This window comes from Carcharodon carcharias, chromosome 7, assembly GCF_017639515.1.
Source record: "Carcharodon carcharias isolate sCarCar2 chromosome 7, sCarCar2.pri, whole genome shotgun sequence".
In the NCBI taxonomy this organism is placed as follows: Eukaryota; Metazoa; Chordata; class Chondrichthyes; order Lamniformes; family Lamnidae; genus Carcharodon; species Carcharodon carcharias.
Genome location: NC_054473.1, coordinates 21,339,994 through 21,359,140, shown reverse-complemented (window position 1 = coordinate 21,359,140; position 19,147 = coordinate 21,339,994). Strand labels below are relative to the sequence as shown.

Below are 19,147 nucleotides of genomic sequence, written 5' to 3'. Positions count from 1 at the left end.
GCTGCTCTTTCAATACTGTCAGAGAGCATACTGCGGTGATAATATCAAGGCCAGTGCATTAGTGAGCTTATTGAGTGCCTGTGCCTCTGAAATTTTTAAGTCCACTAAAACTGGTGATGGAATGATCGAGTGGCTGGAATGAATGTGCTTTCACCTCCAGATGCTGCTTTTCAATCTAGACTGGACTGATGAGATGGAAGTGTTCAGTCCCCACAGACTGTCAGCATTCTTAGTAAAATTAGTTTGAGCTGCCTCAACCCATTCCGAGTACACATGAGACCAAGGCCCAACAATTCAGCACTAAATTTGCACAAAATGTTATGCAGTCCTGCTTAGGTGAATCACACAGTTGGTTGCTTGATGAATCAGAAATGTCACATTAGTGTAGGGGTACTCTGGGGAATTCAGATACTGCTTTACACGTAGCCCATGCTATACCAGCCTCTGCAGTGTTTTTAGACTGATGACGGATGCAAGAACTGGGCCTGAACTTGTGACAATTTACTCTGCTTTTCTTGGGCTTAAACTAAAAAATGGCAGAGGAAAATTACTTTATTGCAATTGAAAATGCGAATACTACTAACATAGGCCCTGATTTTAGACTAGTGGACCAAATGAGAACAATGACTTAAGTGTAGTCTAAATGGGGCATCTGGCCGGAACATGATCCATTCTTGCCGGGTGTGTTGGAATAAAATCAGTTAGATTGCTTTTTGGCCAGCGTGTGACCACCATAGGTATCAACACCCATGCTGCTGCTCAGGACTCATTGGTCATTGCATCTTTGCAACAGTTGTGCAGGTACCTGTCTTTTTTGTTACCTTATCCTTTGACAGCCAGCAGATCTTCTATTTACTGTTAGATAATGATATAATGGTATATGAAATAGCACACCATTAATTATAATTTTAAACACTATGTCACTAACGTTCTCCCTTTCTTCATTTAATGCTTTATCCTGTCTTCTTGTATTGGACAAACAGAAGGTGAGAATCTATTGTCTTGTCTATTATGTTACAAAAAAGAATATAAACAAACATAAATGGAATAGCACAGCTTAAGGGTGTTCCAACATCCTTTGCCACAGAGCCTGTAAATTGGCTTGGATCTGCCAATCTCCATTGAGAGTGTGCCATTTCTGAATCCCTGTGGGCAGTCTGCTTTTCCAGCATGGACTGAGCCATGTCAATGAATATGACTGCTCAAGCCCCCAGGGAGCATTGAGGTCAGTGAATGTGTCAGCCCCAAGCACCAGTATGCAATGTGTATTGTACCCTGCACATCTGCTATCATGTAGTGAATAGCATGGATGTATCAGCCTCAGACCCCTTGCACCACTAAGAATTGCAATGGTTGCAAACCTCAGTGTGTAATGTAAGTGCGTCACCTTCAAACTTTAGTGTGCATTTAATTTTGCTCATGATGAATTTCAATCAGGTTATTTACATGGCAAAAGATACTTGTCTATAATGATGGGGGTGCAGTCAGTTACTCACTAGTGTGTCAATGTATTTTGAAATACGCTGTTGACTAATGTATTTGCTGGGTTTATGTAAGCACCTAAAATTGAAATACTAATGGTGAATCAGAAACATCAGCCATGTATCAACAAAAACTTCACAACCTGTACACAAAAAAAGCTGGCAGTCCTGAAGTATAAATTTCAAAGATATTGATGTTTACATCGCTAAGTGTTAACTGGTGTAGCACTTGCCTCTGAGTCAGAAAGTCGTGGGCTCAAGTCCCACTCCAGGTTTTCTGCACATAACCTCGACTGAGTGCTAAAGATTCTGTGTTCAGATGAGACATTAAACCATGGACCCGCCTAGCTGCTTGTATGGGCATAAAAGATCCTATGGGACTGTTCAAAGATGAGCAGAGCATTCTGTTCCCGAAGTGCAACTACCACCACCAGAAGCAGATTTTCTGATCATCCATGTCATTTGCTATTTGTTTGTCTTTGCTGGGCTAGATTTTCCCCTCTGAGTTGGGAATTGTGAGTCGGGTCATTTCCCAACATTGTACTCCAGCCTCCTGTATAAAGCTGCACGCATATGTTATTTTCCTCCCAGGGAGTTGCAGTCAGGCTGGAGTTGGGGTCGCTCCCTCCTGAAATAAATCCAAGGTAGAACAGAGGCAGGTAGATGCTGAGGCGAGCAAGTTAGAAGGCCTCCCTCAGTTCTCTGGGAAATTGGCTCAGTTCTACTCATGGCTGCTAGGCACCCTAGCCCTCACCCTCCTTACCCCACCCATTTCATGCCCCTTTCATGCCCCTACATATCTCCCACGCCCCCCACATACCCCCATGCCTCTTCCAAACTCCTATCTCCCCCCATATTCCTCCATACCCACTCATCCGGTACCCACCTTGCACAGAACACGTGAGCCCTATACCATTGAATGTCTTGCAATGCTCATAAATCTGTCAAAATTAACAATTATCTATTCAAACTCCACTTGGAAAAAACTTATTCCTCTTAAGTGTTCATACATCTGTCAAAATAAACAAGCAGCCATTCAAAAATTACTTCAAAACAAAATAATCCTATTAAATTGTTATAAAACTGTCAATCAAAAATAGCTCACTGTCCCTTTGACAGCTTTGTAACCAACCCCTGCTGAACTGAATCCATTAGTGAGGTTTGGAACTTGACCAAACATGCAAAATGGGATTACATCAAAGTCTACAGAGTTGAATACATTAAAGCCTTTTGAAGTTGACTGAAAAGATGGCTAACCATCTGGTCAGTTTTTTAAAAGGCTCAACAGATGTCTGAACTTCAAACCAACATAAGAATCAAAACACAGGGTCCACATGACACATTACTATCTGATTCTCTATGCTTTTGAATGCATAAGAGCCCTTTATGTAGTGGATAAAGTGCTCCAGTACATCTGAACATTGAACATGGTGCCGGTCAATTTAACGGCCACTTATTTTTTAAGAACAGAGCCCTATGATCAAGCACTGCTTTAAAAACATATTTAACTTTTCATGCAGCATCCATTTATGACATTTGAATTTAGCAACACCTTTTAAACTTACCTATCAAAGGTTCCAGACTCCACAACAGGCTTCCCCCGAGGTTCACGACTGACTGACCTGATGTGTTTCACACAGGCTTTAGGAACCCATCTGTCTCGCTGAAGATCTCAAACTCAGGAAATTCAAAACTGAGGCAGACAGTTATATGCTGAACCCAGTGTCACTATGAATGCACATGGGGTTGTGACCTACAATGTTTCCTGTACCGGTCAAAATGGCAGCTGATGGGAATTGGCTAAGAAATTTAAATTTATGGTCCTCCGTCTCCATTTTTGGCTGCCAAATGTGGGTTTTTCCAGTGTTGGGATGGCAAAATTGAGCCTGGCTGCTGTATTTGCCTCCCTAATAATAGTAACAGAACCTTCAAAGCAGTTATTGACTATAAAATTGTTAGAACATTCTGAGGATGTGGGAATATATATAAAGGGAAAGTTGTTCATTTATCTAGTAAAATCTGATAAATATTCTAGTTCAGTCTCTTTGGGAGTTTCTTAGTAAGGCAGGCAGTTCAGGGTTACTATATCCTTGAAGCTTTGCATTTTTGAAGCTATTTCCTCAGCACAAGGTCAATGCAGGTAAACATTATCTCTAAACAGCATCACAGAAATCTTTGTGTTGAAAGCATTTCAGAACAGCAATCTCCTGGAGCTTAGCTTTTATTTGTTTTTAACTTAATGCAGGTACAGCTTGTTTTTGACATCTGTGTTTGAGAGCTCTCCTGCTGCAGATGGTTATTGGAGAGCTATAGAGTGTAATCAAAGTGCTCATTAGAGGTATTGAAAAATACATGGGATGTGGACCTCCCACTCCTGTGTGGAATAGGGACTCTAATAGTGCCCATTCCCACTTTATAAAAAGGGATCTCGATGAAATAATATTTCTTCCATTTTTCCCGTGGTCTGTACAGTCTGAGTTGACTTGGTGAAAACGATTTCTACAATTGGCCTCAGTGCCTCTATGCTAGAGAACAGAAAATCAGGTCATACTCACTATGGCACTCATCATCCTCACCATTACTGAAAGTGTGTGTAGGTGATGGGCGAGTACTGGATTAGACTGGTGTGATGTCCCACAGTTGTATAGATTATCAACTCCCACTGCCCAGATTTTGTAAGAATGGACCAAGTACCTGAGGATGACAGAGTGCTTTACTGTGCTCAGCACTCATTGTTACAAGTAGGAGAATAGATTAAAAAACTGGCCAAAAAGAGTCAATCATATCAGATTTTAATATATACTTGTATCTAAACTTGTGTGTATACAGCATCTCATCACATCTCCAAAGCATCTTCAACTGCTCAGTGAATTACTTTGGAATGGATTGACTTGTTACGTAAACAAACATAGCAAACTGAGTTCCCACAAGAAGCACTGAGATAAATGACAATCTGCTTTTAGTGCTGTTGATCGAGGGGGGTCTACTGACTCGGACACCAGGGAGCTCTGCTCTTTCTTGACAAGTAGCATGAGATCTGTAATATGCACTTAAACCAGTAGAACACACAAACTGGTACTGGTTTAACATCTCATCCAAAGGACAGACCAATCCTTCAGTAAATCTTCAGTATTGCCTGGAATATTTGCTCAAAATGAGGCTTGAACGCACAACCTTTTGACTCAGAGGTGAAACTGCTAGCAACTGAACCTAGCTGAGCATCCTAAAGACATGTGATATCTAATATTGTACAATGAACATAACACATCAGATCTCAGAAACCTTCTTAGATATAGAAACATGCCATGTCCACATCCAGCAACCTGGACAACATTCAGGCTTGGGTTGAAAAGTGGCAAGTAACATTTGCACCACACAAGTGCCCAGCAATGACCATATCCAATAAGAGAATCTAACCATCTCCCCTTGACAATCAATGGCATTACCATCACTGAATCAACGTTCTGGGAGTTACCATTGACCACAAACTTAACTAGACCAGCAACATAAATACTGTAGCTGCAAGAGCAGGTCAGAGGCTGGGAATTCTGTAGTTAATAACTCACCTCCTGATTCCCCAAATCCTGTCCACCATCTGACTGCAGTGCACAAGTCAGGAGTGTGATGGAATACTCTCCACTTGCCTGGATGAATGTGGCTCCAACAACATTCAAGAGGCTCAACAGAATCCAGGACAAAACAACCTACTTGATTGGTAGTCCATCCACTACCTTAAACATTCACTCCCTCCAGCACAGACGCACAGTGGCACCAATGTGCACCATATACAAGATGCACTGCAGCAACTCACCAAGGCTGCTTCGATAGCACCTTCCAAATCTTCTACCACCTACAAGGACAAGGCAACAGTTGCATGGGAACACCACCACCTGCAACTTCCCCTCCAAGCCACACGTTAAAATCCCTTGGAACTACATCGCTGTTCATTCACTTCCCTGTCCTGGAACTCCCTTCCTCACAGTTGTGGATGTACTTACAGCAGAAGGACTGCAGGTCAGTTCAAGAAGACAGCTCCCCACCACCTTCTCAAGGAAAATTAGGGATGAGCAACAAATGCTGGCTTTGCCAGCAATGCTCAGATCCCATGAAGGAATTAAAAACAGAAGAGCCATGGAATGATTTGATGCTTTATATCATGCTCAGTGTTTGAGTTGAAGTGAATCCCTCACATTAATAATTTAGCATCATTATAAATACGATTTCAATCTGTCAGGTCAAAAAATGACAAGTTATCTTCCTGTATTTGATAAAAAGCAGTCTGTTCTTCATGTATACCATCAATATTGATGTGTAAATGGTGACAAGGAAGTTTGTCTGTCAGCTCTCCAACCACCAATTTCACCTATCTGTCAAGGATCAGCAGTTTGCCTGCTGCTGCCTGCATTTTTCTACATCACTGAGCTGACTTACAGCCTTTAATGAAAAAATACCAACACATATTGCAAATGGTACACAGAGGAAGAACCCTGACAGCTGCCTACAAGTGACAGCTGTGTGTCAAAATGGTAAAATGCAGATTTGTGCATGTCACAAGGGTAATTTCAACCATAGTCATTGCCACTTGGGGGAGGATGGTGATGAAGTGAAACTGTGAGACCGCACTGAGATTACTGTGCACAGTTTTTGTTTCTAAATTTAAGGAAGGATGTACTTGCCCTGGAGGTGGAACAGCGAAGGTTCAGTAGGTGGATTCCTGGGATGAGAGGGTTTGCCTTTGATGAGAGGCTGAGTAAATTGGGGCTATACTCTCTGGAGCTTAGAAGATTGAGAGGGGACCGCATTGACACATAAAAGATTCTGAAGGGGCTTGACAGAGTGGAAAGTGAAAGGTTGCGAGGAATCTAGAACATGGGGACATAGTTTCAGAATAAGGGGCCAATTATTTAAAACTGAGTTGAGGGGAAATCTCTTCACTCAAAGGATTGTTAGTCTTGGAATGCTCTATGCCAGAGGCTTTTGGATGCTCCATCTTGAATACATTCAAGACTGGGGTAGACTGATTTTTGGTGTCTCAGGAAATTAAGGGATAAGAGGAGCTAGCAGGAAAATGGAGTTGAGGCAGAAGCTCAGCCATTAATGTATTGGATGGCAGAGCTGGCTCGAAGGGCCATGTGATCTATTCATGCTCCTATTTCTTATGTTCGTATTTGTTATGAAGGTTTTTCTTCAGAGGGAAGGAATTGACTTAAGGCAGAGCTTGTCCAGCCTTTTCACTCGGGGACCCACATTTTCATATTTTTCTCACTCAAGGAGCCAATGAGCAAATTTAGGAAAGTGAAGGTATGGCACAACAATAAATTGAATTTCAAAAGAAGCTGAGGTTTTAAGGAAACAAACATTGCTGAACAAAAGTACAGCAATGTCATAGCAATAAATCGTTAAGTTTAAAAAAAAGGGTTATTGATGAAAATGACCAGTGTGAGAGGGTCAGAGTGTGTTTGCCTGGCTCACTCTCAGTCTCAGGGTGCTCACATACTCACCATCACCCACTGTGACTGGATGTGTGTGTAGGTGTTGGTGTGAGAGCCATTCACTCTCTCGCACTTCCCACACCCCCCCACACAGTCACCCAGTCTCTTGCGCTCACCCTACACACACTGTTGCTTCATCTCTCACACTTTCCCCTCACATATAGTCACTCAGTCTCTCACACTCTCCCCCACACCACACACGGTCACTCAGCCTCTCGCATTCCCCCTACACAACACACAGTCACTCAGCCTCTCGCACTCCACCCTTCCCACGCACAGTCACTCGGTCTCTCGCACTCCCCCAACACATAGTGCTGCAGCCCCGTCAGACCTTCAATTCCCTGAGCTCAACAGCCCTCAACACGCTCACCAATGCTGGTGTTTGCTGCTCCTCCAATCAGAGACTGTTTCTTTCCCTCATTTCCCCCAAACATGGGAAAGAAATGGCCTGTGATGGAGGAGCAGCTCGATGCAGAATCTCCTATTGAAACTCACCTGTTTGAAAACCGGCTTCATGGGCCGCATGTTGGACAAGCCTGATTAAGGTGTCACTCCTGTACTTGTCCTCGCAAGCTTCCCAATAGTTAGCTCCTGAATCTTTTTAGTAGAAAACTTGGGAACAGGTTATCTAGGTTACATCCTGGTCTGTCAGCCAGGGAATGGTACATAGTACAAGGGGAGAAACCTAAAAGTGGAAAGGAACCATACATAGAAAAATAACTTTTGATATTAGTAGCCATCCCTCAATGCCCTGATTGTTCTGCTTTATATCTTTAATGTTATTGTGGCCTTTCAGTTTATATTTGGGCAAAACTCAGACAAATTTATAATAAATAAATATTAAACCTCCTTTCCTTTCTGAGCTGGATTTTCTATAATTAATCAGACACCATCTGTAGTGAGAATTTCCCAGATGTTACCAGAGTGCCATTATTAATATATGTTCTGTCTACTCTGCCGTAACTAACTAAACAAGTCATTAGTACTCCAGCAAATACAGAAGCATTTAAGGTACTACAAGAGTCAGATGGCTGGATTGAGGGTGGGGGTGGAAAATTTAAAATCGTGTCATGTGACCCTGACCAGCCGCAAATGTGCCTTTTGTGGGTCACATTGATTTTCTGCATCCCAATCGCAAGAGGTGCGTCATTTCATTATTCTATTTCAATCAGACTCCCACACCGCAGTTGCTTAAAAGGGGATCCAAAAGTCTTCTTGGAAATTTTGTGAACTGTGAGGAGCTTAGTGATAAATTTCAAGGGGACATAGACAGATTGGTGGAATGGGTGGGCTCGTGGCAGATCAAATTTAAGGCAGAGAAGTGTGAAGTGATACCTTTTGGCAGGAAGATTGAGGAAAGGTAATATAAGATCAAGGATACAATTCTAAAGGGGGTTGCAGAAGCAGAGGGACCTGGGGGTATATGTGCACAAATTGTTAAAGGTGGCAGGGCCGGTTGAGAGAGTGAATAATATGAAATATGAGATCCTGGGATTTTTTAAGTGGAGGCATAGGCCCAGATTTTCGTCTCCATGTCAGGATTGCCAAGTTGGGGGACTTACTGGCTTGGTGAACCCGACCCTTAAAAATGGCCACCCACAGGTGGGACTTTCAGTTGGAGGGGGGGATGGGGGTGGGAGGTGGTGGCTGCAGGCTGAAAAAGAATCAGGGTAAGCAACCCTGGAACAAATTTGCAGGCTGCTGGGTGTGGAGGCAAGCCTGCTTTTGTGCCCTGGAACTGTGTTGAAATCAATAACTAATAATAATAAAACAAAAACATCCCTCCAGCCCTCACCCCCTTACTCTCCCACACTCTCTCTATGCCCCATCCATGCCAACGTATGTCAACCCATGTTCCCCACCCATTCTCCCATGGCTCCCTTACCCGTTTGCCAACTCATGCCAGCCCATGAACCGCACCACCCTTTGCCCTTACCCCTCCATTCCAACTCACCTAGTATCCTTAGATAGTTTCTTAATAGGTTTGACACTTCCTGGACAGGTTTGGTACTTTCTAGAAAGCTTTGACGTGTTTGACACTTCCTGGAGAGCATTGACAGATTTGACAGCTGGACAGTTCCTTGGCAGCTGGACAGTTCCTGGACAATTGGAAAACTCTTTTACAGCTTGATAGTTCCAGTGAGTTTGTGCATAAAAAGTGCATAATCATGTTCACTTTTCCAAAATGTGCCTTACCTGTCCCAAAGGGTGCCTTACCTCTCTCAAAAGGTGCCTTACCTCCCCAGAAGGTGTCCTGGTACCCTATCCAAAGGGGTGCCCTCCTTCTCCAAAAGGGTACCCTGTTTATCCAAAAGAATCCACCAAATTCAGACCCCATCTTACCTGTTCTAATCTGCACATTCCGGATTCCACACCCCTGGTCTTCCAAAATCCCACTTTAGTGGAGGCAGCTGGTAGTTTAAATGGTCAGCTGCCTCCGCCAATCACGCGTGTGCAAACCCTGGCCTGACTCCAGTCCCGCCCCGTGAAGATGGGAAATGCCTGGTCCAGGGACAGGACTTAGAATGTTCAGCCATTTCTCAGATTTTCGCCCTGTTAGAGGGGCTCTCCATCGTGGCAGAAATCTAGGCCATAAGGTACAAAAGCAAGGAAGTTATGATGAAGCTGTGTAAAACATTGGTTCAGTCTTAACTTGAGTACTGGTTCCAATTCTGGGCACTACAGTTTAGGAAGGATGTGAAGGCATTGGAGATAGTGCAGAAAAGATTTACAAGAACGGTTCCAAGGATAAGAGGCTTCAATTATGTGAATAGATTGCTGGAGCTGGGTTGTTCTGCTTCAAGCAGGGAAGTTGCGAGGAGATTTCCTAGAGCTATTCAAAATGATGAGGGGTCTTGGCAGAGCAGATAGGGAGAAACAGGGAGAAGGGTTGAGAACCAGAACATTCTTATTTAATGGGTGAACAAAGCGGAGGCGACATGAGGAAAAACATTTTTACTCAGCGAGTGGTTAGGATCTGGAGTGCACGGCTAGTGAGTGTGGTGGTGGCAGATTCAATTGTGGCTTTCAAAAAAGAATTGGACAATTATCTGAAGAGAAAGGAATTGCAGGGCAGTGTGGAAAAGGCAGGGGGAGTGGGACTAGCTGAATCACTCTTACAGAGAGCCGACATGGATCTGACAGGCTGAATGGCTTCCTTCCAAGCTGTAACCATTCAATGATTCTATCCTAGGGCTTAGCAGCTGGTACAGTGGAGCTGATTTTACTAATCAGTGCTACCAGTGCCTGAGGGCAATGTGGATGCGTAAAATCTACCCTGACATCTATTATTGTTCTTTCTCGCCTCAAAGATTCCTCTCCCATCTCAGGTGTTTTGTGGCTTCGTATACCTAATATTAGACAGTGCTGTCGTGTAATGTACCTGATAATGTTCAGTACTCTATTGTAGCTCAGCTGCTATTATACAGGATTGTATTGTAGTATATCTGCTATTACACTGAAATATATCTGATTATATTCCAATACATTTTTTTATTTTGCAAGGTTATAGCTACAAGGTTATAGCTTGATATCTCAATTTGTCACAGTAATGTAACGTATTTGATACTGTCAGGATGGTTGTACAATTTAACTGGTGCCAATTACTTGGTGCAATACACCTAATATTAATCCAGGTACTTAAAGAGCTTGACGTTGTGAATTTTATTTTCAGGATTTCCTTGGTCAAATTTTTGTCACTCTGGGAGAAATTATTGGATCTGCAGGCAGTCGTATTGAGAAATCACTAACGTGAGTATCGATGTAGAATGATTACCAGCACATGCTGTCTAGAAAAATCAGAACAGTGATTATCACCTGAAATTGTTGAACTCAATGTTGAGTCTGGAATCCTGTGAAGTGCAGAGAATTTTTTTTACACAGTGAGCTGTCGTGATCTGAAATGCACTGTCTGAATGAGTATTGGAAGCAGGTTCAATAGTAACTTTCAAAAGGGATTTGGATACATATTTGAATAGGAAAAAAATTCAAAGTTTATTGGATAAGAGCAAAGGAGTGGGACTGTCTGGATAGGTCTTTCAAAGAGCTGGCACAGACATGATGGGCCAAATGGTGGCCTCCTGTGCTCTGTGATTCTATATGCAATACTTACCTGGCAGGGGAGAGACCATGATCATGAAGGTGGTTCTCCCAGGACGAGGCTAGCCCGTTGCACTTGGGGTGTGCTGATGCCTGCGATGTCCCCAAATGTGGGATACTCGACTGCAAAATTTGTGGTAGTGGGGGACTGCGTTCGCGCTCTCCCCGATATACAATTTAATGATTCTATATGGGTGGACCTTGTGCATTCATCATTTCCTTCAAATATCATTTAAAGATGAAGACAGGCAGAACAACAGAAACAGAACAACAGGAAGGCATAACCTTTTTCCTGTAACTTCAGAAGATTATGCACTGATTTTTCTAGAAAGTGGGATGTTCATCATATTCCTGAGCTGATTCCTGTAATTACGAACCTGTGATTAGTCTTCATTGTGAAGTTATTTAAATGCACGCAAGCATTTTATTCAACACATACAGTATTTACTAATGGAAAGGCATTTTCAAACATTAACAATCAGCTAAAAAGCATCAGCAACCTTTCTGCCTTTTGCAGATTTGAAAGTGAGTGCATCAATTCACAGATCGCTATATACTGAAAGAGCGGCTGATTGCAATGAGATTATTTTGGAGGCACGATAAAATATCAACAGTCCTTTATTTATGATTCAGCTGAACTCACAAAGGGGTCCAAGCTTGGGAAACACAGCAGTTTGAAATTTAGTCGAGCATTCTATTTACTGGTAAGCTTCTTGAAACAACCTGGCCTGACACCTGCCCCCCTGTGAGCTGAGAAGCCAATTAAGTTACAGTCAACCATCCCTTGTTGATATTGGGGTACATTGTCTACTCATGATTCTTGGAACCTTAATATCCCTATGTTTCAGGTTTGTTAACACAAAACACCTTCACTGTGAAATCTCCCACGTTTTCATTTGGAAGCTATGTTTTACTACTTTGCCATTAATGTTGGTGCTTAAAACCTGGTAAGTCCCAAATTACCTCCATAAGGTTGGTTTCACACTTCAGATGTGCCTTAACAGCTGCTTACCTATTATCTGCAACACCTGGTGATGTTAAGCAAGCAGTAAAAAGAATGCAATTAAAGGGCTACTTTATTTTCGCTGGCCAGAGGAGTCACATGTTTATGATAGACTGAAACAAAAACAGAAAATGCTTGACTTGCGTCGCTGAGTCCCTGGAGAAGGGAAAGCCTCTTAAAGTATGGCCATTCTAAATGGCACCAAAGCCTAGCACCAAAGAACATGTTGAAGGCTATTGATAGCATGAGTGCTGTATCCATGACTGTGGATAAAATGAATTTCCGCCATTTATGCTGTTTCTCTGTGGCGTTAGCTGGCCTCAGTAACACTAATGAATTATAAGTGGATGAAAACATGAATGGTTTGTAAGGCCATACATGGCAATGTCCTTGTACGCTAAGCTTCTGTTGCCACCAGACGTAGTGCTATGTAGTTTAAAATTCATATTCAAATGGCTACAAATAGGGAAGGTAGGGAAAGTTCAACCTGGTTCCCATTGTATGTCCATGCTTCATAGGAAATTGCAGACTGTTGAATAAACAACAATTTGCATTTACCTAGTGTCTTCAACATCAAGAATAAATAGATAGGCATGAGGAAAAACAAATGCATTTCAGGAATGGCGGGGTTAGGTGCGGTGGCTTAATGCCCTGTTAAGAACCTGGGTTTATGGAAGGCTTTTAAAAGAGGAGAAGAAAGTGGAGAAGCAGAGATTAATGGAGCGAATTGCAGAGAAGAGGATGATGAGTCAAAGGATGGGTGGGGGTAGGGCCTGCGATGTTGCACAAAATGCTAGAGTCAGGGAAACAGAGCATTACTGGGCATGGGATATGGAGTTGGAGGAGGTCGCAACTATAGGGTATAGTCTGCCTGTGAATGGCCACAGTTATACGTACTACCAGTAAGCTCAATGGATCAGACCATAAAAACAACCTGTGCAACCCATTTGGATTCTTACATGCAACTAAGGGAGCTATGAGTGACAAAAGCAATGAGGTCAGGCTTTGAATCTTTGAAAGCAAGACTGCTGACCACTGTACAATAAAGATTTCAGCAGATCACCTGGTTGTTTCAGTCTTTTGCCCCATTAGGCCAGAGGCCTTTGTTAGAACTGCCATCCTACAGTGTAAAGCCAGACACTGTCAAGGTTTTACTGGTTGACACTCACATTGGTGACAATACTGTATGAACAAGCCCAGAGTTAGTGTCAATGGAACACAACTTTAACCCTTTGGATGTAGAATCTCAATAAGCTGAAGGGGACTGATGGTGATGCATCTCAAACACACACACACACACACACACACACACACACACAAATAAAATCACTCACTGATTCACTTGGTGACACCCTTTGTCATGGTGTTACACTTAAATACATATTTTCAGCCACAACAGCTGTACATACGCTGTTAAAGGAACAGAGATGATTTGGAGACACAGACATTGACCAAAATAATAATATATAAACAATATAAACATAGAACAAGGGACTAGCACAATATACTTCCAATAATAATGGTTAGATGCAGTGTGACCATAGGCATGCGCAGAGGATTCACATAGCAGCTACGCAAGACAAACTTACCAATCTGGCAGTTCAGGAAAGAACGCATCAACCAGAGCAATATAAATAAAAACTGTTGTTGTTGTTGCTTCTTCCTCAAAGGCAGGTCCACTTGTTAATCCTCATACTTGAGCCCGCATATTGTTGGTGAACTGTACGCTTAAACCTGAATAATAATGTGCACTATCATTATTTTCACCAGCATTTCCAAGTCCCATCAATAACACACTGGGCTTTTGGAAATCAAGCCACATAAAAATAATGTCTAGACCTATGTCCAGTTGCTCTCTTTTGTCCATGGGAATAATGATATACCTTGGCAAACAATGTTTTAATACAGTGATGCACTGCATGCTGATTGGTATTATTTATGGCCCACTGGTCATCTCTAAGGATCATGAGGCAAAAATATTAAGCCAGCTAGTACCCTCAATGCCACTGACAACTCTATACCTACACTGGATTTGCAGCATGTTGCACAGCTCCATCACTATATCCTTGGTGAATCAGTGCCCCCAAAGACATTTCATCTCTGTTGAATCCAGATAGTTCTTGTATGATCAATATATTTGACTTGTAGGGGAGCAGCAATTATGATCCGTGCCCCTACAATGATACCACCTGCCATCCAAAATTTCTTCCTCATTCTCCAAATTGTACACAAAAAATGGAATTCCAAATAGAACAACCATTGTTCTAAGGGAGTCAGAAACTGTGCAATTCCTTGGTTCTCCTTACTTGTGTCAGCCATGGCTCACCTCTGAGTCAGAAGGTTGTGGGTTCAAGTCCCACTTCAGAAACATGGACACAAAGTCTAGGCTGACATTCCCATTGTAGCACTGTCAGAGGTGCGTGCTTTTGGATGAGATGTTGAGCCAACATAAAAGTTCCTGTGGCACTTCCAGAGATAAGCAGGGGAGTTGTGTCTTGGCTAATATTTATCCCTCAACCAACATCACTGAAAATAAAGATTATGGGCAGAATTTTCCGCTTGTTGGGTGGGTGCGCGCCCTACCCGAATGAGGGTAGAATGACATGCGATGATGTCGGGCGAGCATCCTGACGTTATCGCACACTTGTGTGAAACTTCAGTTGGCAGGCGCACATGGAAGCCGGACCTGCGCCCGCCATGAATTAAGAGGCCAGTTAAGGCCCTTGACAACCCAATTGACGCCAATTTAACGTTACCCATGGTGATTTTTCACTCGTCGCACAGGCAGGTGGGCAGCCCACAATTTGCAAAACCTCGTCCACGGGCAAGGTAAAACGGGTCAGCAGCATTGTCAATGTGAGTAGTGAGGAGTTTCGGAGATAATTTGCTACTGGTTGCTTCTCAGTACTTGGCAGTTCATCTCTGTTCGGGGCTTCATTCTTAGCATTTCCATGCATCATTTCAGGACTCATTGGTGTCTCCAAGGCCTCCTGAGGATTCAGGCCGTGTGGACCCTTTCAGGTATCAGACAGCCTTCCCTTACCCTGGTAAGGTATCCGCAGGAGGCACTTCCTCTGGGGAGGAAGAGAGGGGCAGAAGGGAGAGGAGGCCACATGTCCCAATGCAGCTTCCAGGGGAGGGACTTGTGAGAGGACAGGCGCAGGCACAAGGGGTGCAGGGCAAGCAGGTAGTCCAAGGTGGAAGGGACCGCAGAAGACGCTACTATCCTGCTGCCAGGGTTTACAGGCAGCGATACAGCTGCCTCAATTTGTCTGATGTGCAATGCTGAAGGAGGGTCCATTTCTCCAGGGATACCGTGACCTCCATTTGTCAGATGATTGGGCCTGAGATCAGGTCCAACTGTGTGGGTGGAAACCCCATGCCAGTGGCTCTGAAGGTCACAGTGGCCCTCAACTTCTATGCCTCTGGCTCCTTCCAGAGTTCAGTAGGGGATCTGCGTGGAGTCTCCCAATCAGCTGTCCACAGTTGTGTCAAGCTGGCGACAGAAACTCTGTTCAGGCGGGTACTGACTTATATTCCTTACTGTATGGACGAGACCAGCCAAGCTGAGTGAGCCAGAGGCTTTGCAGTGGTTGATGGGTTCCCCCATGTCCAGGGTGCCATCGACTACACACGTGCCATCAAGGCACCAGCGGGTGAGCAAGGTGCCTTTGTTAACAGGAAGGGATTCCGCTCCATGAACGTGCAGCTAGTTTGTGATCACAGGATGCAGATTCTGCATTCTGCAAGTCTGTGCAAGGTAGCTGGGCAGTTTCCATGGTGCTTACATCCTGAGACACTCCCAGATGCCGAGGCTCTTCAGTGCTCCAGCCCGACTAGATGGATGGCTGCTGGGTGACAAGGGCTATCCCTTGAAAAGGTGGCTCATGCCGCCTCTCTGCATCCAAGAACAGAGGCAGAGCAGCGGTACAACAAGAGCCATATCTCCACAAGGGCGATGGTAGAGAAAACCATAGGTCTTCTCAAGATGCGCTTCCAATGCCTAGACTGTTCAGGGGGTGCACTGTAATACCCCCAGAGCGGGTGTCACTGATTGTGGTTGCATATTGCGTTCTCCACAATCTGGCACTGACAAGGGGGAGCCCACTGGAGGAAGAAGATCTTGATGCAACTCCACGGGCCACAGATAATGAATCCAGTAGTGAGTCAGAAGAGGAGCACAGTGAGGAGAATGCTGAGGGAGTGGAACCAGACCTTGGTAAACTCCAGGGAAGCAGGGATGCCAGAGACGCCTTAATCCAACACTCCTTCAGCTCAGCTGCTCAATAAGCGCTACCTCTTCATGCCAGGGCTGACGCCTGGATGTCAGAAATGACCCTTTCCTTTGCCCCCCTCCCAGATACACTTAGTGCCTGTGCAATAAAGATTTGAGCCACCCACATCCAGCATTACACACTGGCGTACCCTGCACCTACAAATAAATGAAGTATACTCAGGCCAATAACACAAAAACAAATGTAATATAATGTTGGCACTCTCATATTATGAACAGAGCAATATCAGGTGTTGGTGGTCACACCATTAAAAAAAGGAAAAAGAAATGGGAGAACAAAAGATCACCTGTGACCGGTCCCTCTTGTGCTAAATGTGCTTTGAACTTATGTTTACGGGTGCTACTTCTAGGTGCTCCCCCCTCACTGGCACTGGCATTGGAGACAGTCTGCTGACTCTGCTGTCTGCTGACTCTGCTGTCTTGTTGGCCTTTATGACCTTGGCAATCGTCCTCTGGCCAATGGAGCCTGTGATGGCCCCACCTGGAAGGGAGCGGCCTGTGCCATGGCTGGCATCTCCCCAGTCACTGCAGCCTCATCAGATGGCATGGTCACTGGCAGAGGGGTAGAGGAGCTGCTGCCATCATCCAGAACACCCTGAGAGGAGCTCACAGAGATGACAGGCAGCTTGTGCGCCAACGTCAGGTCGCTGTCGATCTCCCTGCTTGCCACTGATGGACGGGCACCTAGCTGGGATACTGGGTGCCTCATCCATCTCACACACGGACACTGACCACCTGAGGTTAGTACCTGTGTGAGGGCTTGCAGGTCCGAGCACAACCCCAGGAACCCCTGATTCTGTTCCAGGAGCTGCCTCACCATGAGGGTCACCTCTCTTGCCAAGGAGGAGGCATTACGCTCTGCCATGAGGGTCAACACAGTGCTGATGCTCCGCAGGGACTCCTCCACAACAGAGACCATGGCACACGTACCCTCATGGATCTCTGCCAGATCCTCACACACATCATCACACAGCATCTGCTGCCTAATGGACAGTTCCAGAGGCTCATCATCAGCCTTCGACTGAGCATCATCCTGGTCTCCAGCAGTCCTCTGACTGCCGGTGCCCTGGGCACTCTGCCTCCATCGGCACCTCAAGCGAGTGTGAAGTGCTCTCACCAATGTGCACTGAGATACTAGCCACTGAATCAATGCCTACTGAGGTGCTGGTATCTGCATTGGTGCCTGGTTCAGAGAGTGGGCGTGACACAGGTGCTTCTGGAGCCTGGTGGTCCTCTGGTGTCAGGGATAGCTCCTAGAGGTGCTGATATTGGCTACTTGGTGGCAGATCTAAGGGAGAAGAAGGACATGTCATTAGTTTAAGTCATCACACTGTCACTGTGCATGCCAGGAACCCTGGTGAGGCAATGAAGATCTGCATCATGGAGCCATCATCTTTCAATGACCCATGGAGAATCCAGTCTGAAGGTTCCCATCAATGATGAGACTGCACAAGATTGTTTGCACCAACAGAAACTCTCACTTCAGTGCACCGCACTCTTACCTTCGTCTAACACCCCAGCCTCTCCACGGCCGGTTGACCGAGGTACATGGTGCCTCTCGAGCTCCAAGGCCTCCTGCTCACATCTGGAGAGGCTGAGGAGGTGTATGAGGTCCTCCGCCAGTCCTCAACCTCTCAAAATTGTTATGGAGTGTCTTTTCCTGAAAGGATAGAGGAGCATGGATTAGTCCACTCTCAATCTGCAGCACCTTTGCAACATAGCCAACTCCACCTGAGGAGCACCTTGCAGGGCACTTCTGGGTTGTGGCCTTCAAGTTGCAAGGCACTAAGTCCAAGCAGCCATGGCTCACTCCCTTGGCCAGCTCCGGCCGTCATTGACAGTTAGCACTCAGACTCTTAACACCCCTGAGCTCCATGGGGGGATGGCCAGCCCAAAACACTTCAACACACCGGCCCATGCCAACACGGTACTCACCCTTCCTGAGCACTGCAGGTCATTAAACCTCTTCTGGCACTATACCCAGGCGAGCCACACTACGTTGTGGTTGCTCACCTGGGCTGTCACCTCCTCTCATGCCGTCTTTGTGAAGTGCGATGACCTCCTCTTCCAGCCTCTGGGGACAAGAGTGTCCCTTCTGGCAGCCACCACCTTCAGGGCTGCGGCAAGGCACTCATCCAAGAAACGGGTGGGGGAGGGCCGAGTGCCCAGCCGACCTCACCTCCCGCCTGGTGTTTACACCTCTGTTTGCAGCCATGTTGTTGCAGCAACTCCGACGTGGGCAGCCTCCCTGGAGCTGCCTGCGCCGTTTTTGAACCGGCCGCCGAGTCGCTATAGGACCCAGCGGCCGACAGGCTGCTGCCCCGCCCACCCCTTCTCGAACATTCTGCAGCCAGCGTTCACGCCGAGTTGGCCTTAATTGGCCCACCCGGAGTGGACAAAATTTTGCCCTTTCTAATCATTATCACGTTGCTGTTGTGGGATCTTGCTGTGCTCACATCAGCTGTAGCATTTTATATATTACAAGAGCATCTACACTTCAAAAGTACTTCAGTGGCTGCAAAACACTTTGGGATGTTGTGTTGGGGTGCTATACAAATGCAAGTCTTTCTCTTATGCTCCCAGACAGAATGCAGCCGTACTTTAAATTGTGACCCCTTAATTGTTAAAAAGTTGATCTTTCAACCTGTTGTTCATTTCTTTAACCAGCTGTGGCTTTAATATGGAGCCTGTTTAGCTTATATGGGCACCATAATAGCACTGGCCTGTGGACAGCCTAAGGGGAAGAAATGTGAAGGCCTGAATGACGCCACTTTTAAAC

The 19,147-nt window shown here is 45.0% G+C and overlaps 1 protein-coding gene and 1 non-coding gene across 5 annotated transcripts in view; both read left to right on the top strand.

Moving 5' to 3' along the window:
- LOC121280146 (copine-9-like) overlaps positions 1 to 19,147 on the top strand; it is a 409,662-nt gene that overhangs the window by 147,235 nt on the left and 243,280 nt on the right. For 2 of the 4 annotated variants that reach the window (XM_041191835.1, XM_041191838.1), the window contains one exon: positions 10,647 to 10,723. In XM_041191835.1, coding sequence (XP_041047769.1) covers positions 10,647 to 10,723 — 77 coding nt within the window. Of the gene's footprint in view, positions 1 to 836; positions 858 to 8,380; positions 8,399 to 10,646; positions 10,724 to 19,147 lie in introns of all 4 variants that reach the window. The other 2 variants (XM_041191836.1, XM_041191834.1) reach the window with 2 other exon arrangements.
- LOC121280626 lies at positions 11,077 to 11,240 on the top strand. Its single transcript, XR_005943665.1, has one exon. It is a non-coding gene; the product is annotated as a U1 spliceosomal RNA (small nuclear RNA).